The sequence below is a fragment of the Osmerus eperlanus genome, chromosome 27 (genome assembly GCF_963692335.1).
Source record: "Osmerus eperlanus chromosome 27, fOsmEpe2.1, whole genome shotgun sequence".
Classification (NCBI taxonomy): domain Eukaryota; kingdom Metazoa; phylum Chordata; class Actinopteri; order Osmeriformes; family Osmeridae; genus Osmerus; species Osmerus eperlanus.
Genome location: NC_085044.1, coordinates 4,793,799 through 4,803,193, shown reverse-complemented (window position 1 = coordinate 4,803,193; position 9,395 = coordinate 4,793,799). Strand labels below are relative to the sequence as shown.

General features: G+C 50.2%; 1 protein-coding gene across 1 annotated transcript in view; it reads left to right on the top strand.

Moving 5' to 3' along the window:
- Nucleotides 1-5,051, top strand: part of mark4a (MAP/microtubule affinity-regulating kinase 4a) — a 13,907-nt gene extending 8,856 nt beyond the window's left edge. The window contains exons 6-16 of the mRNA XM_062453058.1: nt 570-823; nt 908-1,027; nt 1,339-1,438; nt 1,684-1,793; nt 1,959-2,142; nt 2,296-2,507; nt 2,644-2,747; nt 3,033-3,305; nt 3,693-3,775; nt 4,350-4,394; nt 4,861-5,051. Coding sequence (XP_062309042.1) covers nt 570-823; nt 908-1,027; nt 1,339-1,438; nt 1,684-1,793; nt 1,959-2,142; nt 2,296-2,507; nt 2,644-2,747; nt 3,033-3,305; nt 3,693-3,775; nt 4,350-4,394; nt 4,861-4,925 — 1,550 coding nt within the window. The 3' untranslated portion in view covers nt 4,926-5,051. The remainder of the gene's footprint in view (nt 1-569; nt 824-907; nt 1,028-1,338; nt 1,439-1,683; nt 1,794-1,958; nt 2,143-2,295; nt 2,508-2,643; nt 2,748-3,032; nt 3,306-3,692; nt 3,776-4,349; nt 4,395-4,860) is intronic.
- Nucleotides 5,052-9,395: the final 4,344 nt, after the last annotated feature.

The window sequence follows — 9,395 nt, the reverse complement described above, 5'->3', positions numbered from 1 at the left end:
GGGATGAAAGATGAATTCATTTATGAATCTTATCGCTAATTAGAAAAATTGTGTAAGCCTTTGGAAAGGAAGTAGCCGTTTTTATCTGAGAATATTGTACTTTTAAACGTCGGCACCGATGAGTGCATGGCGTGAGTCATCTCTCGCGTTGCCGAGGTTTCCTGTGACCTGGATGTCGAGTGAAAAGTCCTCCCCCTCCTCCCCCCTTCTCTCTCTCTCTCTCTCTCTCTCTTTTTCTCTCTCTTTCTTTTCTCTCCCTCTCTCTCTCTCTCTCTCTCTCTCTCTCTCTCTCTCCTCTCTCTCTCTCATCTCTCTCTCTCTCTCTCTCTCTCTCTCTCTCTCTCTCTCTCTCTCTCCCTCCTCCCCCCCCTCCCCCCTCTCTCTCTTTCTCTCTCTCCTCTCTCTCTCTCTCTCTCTCCACTTTCAATCCATCCTCCAAACCTCTCCTGTGTTTTCTTCCCCTCTCTCTCTCTCTCTCTCTCTCTCTCTCTCTCTCTCATCCTCTCTCTCTCTCTCTCTCTCTCTCTCTCTCTCTCTCTCTCTCTCCCTCTCTCCCTCTCCATCTCTCGTGTCGTCCGCGACCCAGGCTGAGAACCTTCTCCTGGACGCCGATGCCAACATCAAGATCGCCGACTTCGGCTTCAGCAACGAGTTCACGATGGGGAACAAGCTGGACACGTTCTGCGGTTCCCCCCCCTACGCCGCCCCGGAGCTCTTCCAGGGGAAGAAGTACGACGGGCCCGAGGTGGACGTGTGGAGCCTGGGGGTCATCCTCTACACGCTGGTCAGCGGCTCCCTGCCCTTCGACGGGCAGAACCTCAAGGTGTGTTCCCCGGAGCCGGGGGGGTTTGCGTTCAAGTGTGCGTGTGTTCCCCACGTTGACGGTGTGTGTTGGGTGGCCCCGCAGGAACTGCGAGAACGCGTGCTGAGGGGAAAGTACCGCGTGCCCTTCTACATGTCCACCGACTGTGAGGGAATCCTGCGCAGGTTCCTGGTGCTCAACCCCTCCAAGCGCTGCACCTTAGACGTAAGGAGACCCAACGCACCCTCTCACTCCGGCCGGCACACGCGTCGACAAAGGTTTCCGGAAAAGTCCGACCGTAGAGGCCTCTCTACATTTACATTTAGTCATTTAGCAGACGCTCTAATCCAGAGCGACTTACAGTAAGTACAGGGACATTCCCCCAGAGGCAAGTAGGGTGAAGTGCCTTTCCCAAGGACACAACATCACTGCCGGGAATCGAACTGGCGACCTTCAGATTACAAGCTCGATTCCCTAACCGCTCAGCCACCTGACTTCCCTCTCTCTGACGTGGTATGTTGTTGTTCTCACTACAGCAAGTGATGAAGGACAAGTGGATAAACGCAGGGTATGAAGGGGAGGATCTCAAGCCCCATATAGAGCCGGTCGAGGACTACAGTGATGCCACTCGCATTGGTGAGCTAGCCATGTCTATTGGGGGACACTGTGTCCGTGAGTGGCATTGTGTGGTGAGCCATTTTGGGAGCAAGCAGACATTTTGGGTGGGAAGTAGGCTTTGTTATTCCCTGCTAGCCTTGTTGTTTTCCCCCGCAAGCATAAGATAAGGAATAAGGAATGCTACATAATCCGTAAGCGTTGAAAAATAGGTCGTTTCTCCTTGAAGTATTGGAGATGTTTCTGAAATGTGCCTCCTCTCTCAGAGGTGATGGTTGGGATGGGCTTTACTCCAGAGGAGATCAAGGACGCTTTGCTCAACCAGAAATACAACGAGGTCACCGCCACCTACCTTTTGCTGGGCCTTAAGAACGAGGTGAGCCGGACTGGCCTGGTCTACAGGGGGCGCAATCACGTACTGTACCATCTTTTTACCTCATCTTTCTGAATTTCTACTACTATAATAATACGCTTTACCAGCGTTTGCCGTCGGTGTGTGGAGAGGCTGACTCCTGGTTTGTTGCTGTGTGTCGTTTTAAAGGATGGGAGTGAGTCTCGTTCAGCCAGCAGCCTGTCTCTGGCCAGGGTGCGGCCCAGCCCCATCACCAACGGACCAACAAGCACCCCTCCGCCACCGGCTCCTCGTCCTCCTCATCGTCCTCAGCACAGCAAGACCCCGCGCAGCGCCTCCACGTACCACCGGCAGCGGAGACACAGCGACTTCTGTGAGCGGCGGTGGGGGGGGGGGGGGGGGGGGGGGGGGGGGGGGGGTGGAGCGCCGGTCCGGCGTCAGAAAGCGCCGCGTCGAGTCTGCGCGCGAGGGGCCCCGCTCGCTTCTTTACTTACGTTCGGTCTCGCGTTGCGTCGCCTCCCCGCAGGTGGGCCCTCCATGCCGGTCATGCACCCCAAGAGGAGCCCCACCAGTACGGGGGAGAGGGAGCTGAGGGAGGGGCGCATGCCCCCGCGGAAGGCCAGCTGCAGTGTGATGGGTAGTCGGAGTCTGCCCCCCTCCAGCCCCATGGTTAGCAGCGCCAACAACCCCAACAAGTCGGAGATCCCCGACCGCCGCAAGGAAATGACCGCGACCACGGTAAGACGGGAGGGGAAGTGAGGTCCGACGAGAGGTTCCGACGTTGTTATGGGACCGTGACGGGTTATGGGAGTGTCGCGATTCCGCTATGTTTGGGTTTCCAGCCTCAAGCCTGACCGGTTTGCCCGCTTTTCAGAACAACATCCCTGGCAGCGCCATGACCCGCAGGAACACGTACGTGTGCACCGACCGGTCCAGCACCGACCGACACTCCTTGCTGCAGAACGGCAAAGAGAACAGGTGACGGCACCTCTCCTCGAATTGGGAATTCAGTTTGGGTTTTCTTTAAGATTCAAGATGTTTTTTATTATTTGTCACATACATGATTATACATGGTACAATATGCAGTCAAATGTATTGTTGTACCTGCAACCACTTAAATACATAAAATGATACTAAAAGAGACTGTATAAAAATAGAAAGAAATTAAATTACAAGAAATAAAATAGAATAAAAGGGTTAGGTTTCTTGTCAAAGCGCTTGGCTGACGTTGCCTTCCTCTCTCTCGCTCTTCCCTCCCTCCAGCTCCCTGACCCACCGGCTGCCCCCGGCCTCCCCCTCCACCCTGAGCATCTCCGGGGCGGGGGCCTCCTCCTCCGGGGAGCGCTGTCGCCTGACCCGCGGCTCCACCATCCGGAGCACCTTCCACGGGGGCCAGCTGAGGGACCGGGGCCCCCCCGTCTACTCGGCCCCCCCCACCTCCCCGACCCTGTCCCACGACGCCAGCTCGCTCCCCCACGCCCGCAGCCGCGCCACCTCCAACCTCTTCACCAAGCTCACCTCCAAACTCACACGCAGGTAGGTGCTGTGCTCCCCCCCCCCCTCCCTCCCCCGCCTTCTTTTTTTTCCTTTCGCAGGCTAAGGGCCGGTTCCGGAAGTTTCTCCGGGCCTCCGGAGCTGTGGGTGTGAGAGTGGACGGCAGGCTCAAGGGCTCTGGCCCGCGCCTTCCTCCTGTCTCCTGGATGTCCCGACTTCCCTTAGCCTCAGTCGTAATCACATATGTCTAATCTAATGAAAAATCTCTCTGCCTTATCCTCGCCTATCAGCCTCTGCTGCGCTCTTCTGCACCGCCCCCCCCCCCCCTCCTCCTCCGCGATTCAATTATATTCTCTCTCTCTCTCCCCCTTTGTCTTTTCTCTTCCTGTCTTCATCTCGTCCCCCTTCCTCTAACTTTCTCCCCACTAGGGTCAATCTTGACCCTTCTAAGCGCCAAGGCTCAAACAAATCAGTCTCGGGCTGTACTCTTCCACAGGGATCAAAAACAGTTAGTAAGTTCCAATGTCTCTAGCTTCTCTCTGCCTGCCTGCTTGTCTGCCTGCCTGCCTGTCTATCTGTCTGTCTGCCTGCCTGTCTTGCTTGCCGGATATATAGATCTGTCTGTCTGCCTGTCTGCCCTGTTATGCAGTCATATTCTTATGAAGTCTACATTGCTGGCTATTACTTTGCATACATGTACAATACCATTGAGACCGTTCTCACCCTGCTCATGTACCTCATGCGTTTTTTCTTTTCATATCGAATGACAGGCGGCCATTTCTATTTTGCGTGTACTGTAATGCACAGTGAGGTGTGTGTGGTGGGTGTCGTAAAACCAGTACATGTAAATGCTGCTGTCCTTTCAATGTGGGTTAGTATGAAGACACACGGTATTAAAAAGTGCACGTGGCCATCTTAACGTGAGTGAGGCTGGATGTTGTTGTTTTTTTTCGTTTGTATTCCCTTTTTTTTTTTACTACTTTTGAATGGCATCACTGTTTGTGCACATTGGTAATAGGTGATGACTCACTGTGCATTATGTGCGAACAATGCCGCCTTTATCATGCTGTTTCCTCTTGTCCACAGGGTCACAAATGAACCTGAGGGAGTCAGCAGATCTGCGCTCACAAGGTCAGCACCACTGACTGCGGCAACATCACATGACCTTCAGATTCAGAACATTGCCACCCAGGCCCTCAGCCGATCAATAGGGGTTTTTATAGTGACCAAACAACCACAACTATACCTTTGATCTAATGGATGAGGGGCAATCTGGACAGTGTGCCGGATGTAGCCAAATATTCGGGATAAAATGTGACTCTATGGGTCGAGTTAGAGCGAGAATGGTCTAAAGGAAGCAAAGGCTTCATCCAGCAACTCTTTAGCATATCAGCGGTCGGGGGGGGGGGGAGGGGGAGGCGGGGGCAGGCAGTTTCCCTGCCTCCAGATCCACCTCAGTAACAGCACACGTCTCCATCAAGGTTGACGATTTCCACAGCATTGCCACTGTCGCTGTCTAAACCCGTGCTTTCATGTAACGTCGCCCCTTTTCCCCTCTCCGTCCCCCTCTCCGTCCCCCCGCCCCCCTCCCCCCCAGTCGCCATTTACCTGGGCATCAAAAAGAGGCCGAGCCCCGGGCCGTCGGACGTGGCCGGGATCTGAGAGGAGGCGGGCGGCGGGACCCTGCGGAGGTGGTGCTGGCTCTGCGGGAGGCGGCGCGGGGCTGCGGCTGCCAGGTCCGCCACGCCGGCCCCTTCCTGCTCTCCTGCACCCGCGGGGCGGCGGGGGGCCGCGTGGCCTTCGAGGCCGAGGTGTGCCACCTCTCCACGGGCGCCTCCGAGACGTCCAACGGGGTGCGCTACACGCGACTCTGGGGGGCACCGCTAGCTTTCCGGGACATCGCCACTCAAATCTCGAAGGACCTCGAACTTTGATTTTGGGGGGGGGAGTGTGTGGAGGAGGATGAGAGAGAAAAAAAAATTATTCACGGAGCAAAGTGGGGGCATAGGGCTGGACCCGTCAGAAAACAATTCCCCCCCCACTTTGTCTTTTCGGTGGCTATAACCTCCCTTCCCCCACCCCTTGTCTGGCCCCCACCTTCCATTTCCCCCCCCTACGCCACAAGGACTCCAGCCCCTTCCCCTAGCCCCCCTACTCTGTCCTCTTACCCCCCCCCCACACTCACACACACACACACACACACCGGACCTGGAGAAGGAGGGAATCCAGCGTGGTCTTTCTTTTACGTTCCACGAGCCATAATGACAATTACTTTGAATTAGTGGTAGTCATTCTTGTTTTTTACCATCTCCACCTCCACCTCTACGTAAAAACATTGCTGTGTCTCGGTATGGTTTGTCGGAGCCACTCTGTGTCCTGTGCCACTGTGCGCGCTCGTTCCTTTCCCTCCCTCTTTGACATTGATACCGATGAAGTGATTATCCAATGACTTTTTGGGTCACCTGTGGACAATATGCACAAATGTGGAGGCGGTCATCGGTTCAACAGGCACCACGAAAGGTTGCTTTGTTTAGGTTTTTGTGCACACCTTAGGATGGATCGGATTGGATTATTGCCAATGAAGACAGTGTTGACAGGGCTTTGAGCCAGCCAATCAGAACCAAACTCTTACCCTGGTTTAGCTGTGACACGATCGACTAGACAAGCTGGGCGGGGTTTGCCATGAGCGCCTGTCTATTTTCCTACTAATGTGTTTGACAAATATGAAATGGAAAATGTAGATGGTTGATTAGTGCATTACGTTAGTTAAGATACACTTTGGTGCAAGAATTTATCTTATCCTTCATTTGCTATCAGCTCCAACAGTACCAGTGCAGATATTATTGCAGTCAATTCATAATTACTGATACTACATTTTTCATATGCATACCATGTTAGCAACCTGTAGTTTTACAGGTCTAGTCATTAGAATTGAATCCATGTTGCAAGGGCTGCCCATATCTTAGGAAAGAGCACATTGGCCGAATCCCATTACAGAAACCCTCTGATTGGCTGGGCTCAATGTCTGTGTTAGCCGTGGTCATTCTCAATAAACATATCAGACCATCTTTATTAGCATTTGTATTTCAGCCCAGTCCAGCCTTCCATGGGAAGGTTATGCCCCTTGATTCTTTAATCAGCAGAGATGCAGTCATGGAAAAACCTGCATCGTTGTCAGCGTAGACCGTCGTATTTGAAAGTCCAGTTGCTAAACTCTTGCTGGGTGGTGACCGAAAGGGTAACTGTTCGATTTTTGCAACTCTACAAGCAGCTCGTTGCAGAACATTCCCCTTGAATGCCACTTGGCTATGCCAAAATGCAAATCTGTCATACTTCACGGCAAAACTGGGAATAAGTCGTCATCTTTCCAGCGCAATGCGATGAAGTTCACTGCAACTTCGGTTCGGTTCCACCCCGTGCCATGTGACTAGTCTTCATCCCACTACATCTGAGGTGACGCCAACAGTGTCTCGATGGGGCTACGTGTCTCCACAACTCCACTCCAGAGGATACTCCCACTGTTCCACACGAAACACACACATACACACACTGTGGCCTGCTCTGGTGCCCTGGAGGGCTTTGGTAGCGGTGGATCCAATGAAAATGGGCTGTCTGGTCTGTTATGGATTCTTGTGGGTGGTGAGGGAGGTAGTGCACAGAAACAGAGTCAAACTGTTGAAAAGTCACCGAAGGCAGTGTAGACAGTGCTTTTTCCTGTTTGTCCAGCTGCCTTTGAAGCTGACCGTCCCCTATGCCTTCATACAGTACATGTTCAATGTAACAACAAAACAAAACAAAAGACAAAAAAAAAAAACGAAACAATACGAATTTCTATTCCCTCTCCCTAATTTGAGTGAATTATGTACTGTGATATTTAATGTAGGCTACAAAAGTCCACAATTTATGGCTGGTGATTTACTGTTATTGCTCTATCTCAGTTGTGGCTTTGCTCATGGTGATCCTTCACGTCTACGCCGTCCTCACCCCCTCCACTCGACAGCGACCACGCCTCCAGACCACCGTCACGCGCCCCATTTCGAATCTCCCGTCCGATACGCCCCCCCCCCCCCCCCCCCCTTCACCATGAGCGTTTCGCTTTCTCACGCCTGTTAGTTTGAGATTTATCCCATTTTCGCTTGAAAAACACTCTCGACTGTCAGTCACCCCCCGCTCACGACGTCACGCCATCGGACCATCTTTCTGAGCTCGCCTGGGTGTCGCTTGGTCCGCTCTGCCCCTCTCGGCAACGCTCTTTAACCCTTGTGCTGCCTTCGGGTCACATGACCCAAAGGTTCATAACGAACCATCGTTGTATTTAGACAATTTTACCCAATACAAAAACAAATAAAAATAATTTTCTTTTAACCTTCGCAATGTGGGGGGTCTGAGACAGCCCAACGGTTAAAAGAAAATGCTTCACTTTGTTTTTGTATGCGGTAAAGTTGTCGCAATACGACTGTGGGTCACAATGACTGATGGGTCAGAATGACCCGAAGATAACACAAGGGCTAACTGTACCCGACATCCCTGAAAGGGAGCAGAGACAGACCCAAACACACACCGGGAGTCTCAGTCCTAGTCCTACTCCCTGGACGTTCTCATTGTGGTGTATATTAGCATTAGGTAATATAGACCTCAATGCACTTTGCTTTGACTTGAATCAGCTCCTTCCAGTGGAATCTTGGTTAATACCCAAATTAGCCACTGGAGGGTGTCAATGTCTTAAATGTGAAACACTTCAATTTGTGGATATTTGCACAGGTACTTTATTTATTTTTTAGAATAATAATATTGTTAAAAAACAGGATTTATATCAGTCAGTTTATGGCTGTATATAAAATATATGAATATAGTATATATCTTAGAGCTCAAGGTTTATTTATAGCTAGATCAAGGGATGTAATTCTAGTTTAAAGCAGTTTCTGTCAATGACAATGGGCAACAATACCGACCTGCAATCCTGCATGACTTCAGAGTTTGGGTTTAAGGGGAAAAAATGAAAATTATTCTCACCAATGCGTGGATGCTTTATGAAGTAAAGGTGCAGTCCGTTTTTTTGGACATGAATACTAACACAATGAATGTGTATCGGGTCTTTCTCCCTCACGTATACAGATGGCAATTCAAATGATTTAACCCCATCTTGTGTTCCACAGAAACTTGATCTATTCAGAAAATGACTTACATATTTAACTCTTAAGAAAAAAAGGTATTTGGGATGTTTCTAAATGACGTTCAAAGACTTGTATTTGAAAATCTAGCCAAATCTTTACCTTTCAAAGTGATTAATGAAAAAAACTCATTGGAATTCTCACCAATCCTGATAGACTCTGATATCAAAAAGCCTTGGGTTGCATTCAAGCCATAGAGATGTTGGTTTGGGTTTTTACTGATAGCAAGTGAGCATCTAATCACTGAGTATTTCAATAAAGATCGCTGAGGTAAAGGGAAAACGTGTTTTTAGCTCCTACCCTTGGAATAAATGAATTGGCATTGTCTCCAAATGGACCATAGAAGTCTTATCAGACGCACAGGAAGATTGTTCAGTATGTTCATAGTACGTATATGGAGAGCCATTGTGTCAGTGGTATCTAAATGGTTGTTGGTTACAGTATTCTTACAGGGGGCTCAGTATTAAAGTTATGTGCACTGTTATCCTGGAGCAGAATTTTGGAACCTTTGATGTAATATGCAATAGAGGCCAATGAGACTGAAGTAGACAGACTTTGACCCGGTGGCTTACTGCTACGCCCTTAGACCCCTCAGAATCAACCTGTAATGTGAGATTGATTGGTTTTGGTATACAGATATGTGAGAACATGGAGCTAATGATTAATAAAATTCACAGATGTTGCAAGTGTTTCTCCATTTTATTTCCTGTCCAGTCAATAATTCCATCAGCTTTCTGTAATTCAGCCAACAGCACATTGGAAGATAAACTGTACTAGTACCTTCAAATATCAGCAATAACCATGCCCTGTGAACGATAATCAGTAAGAAAACCATTGATTTCTTTGTAATGGTTGCTATTTTTCTGCATTATATGAAATATTCTGCTGCGATGGATAATGTTAATATGATTAAAACTCTTAGCCCATGTGTATCACCGATGCAAGAACAAGAGAGACCATG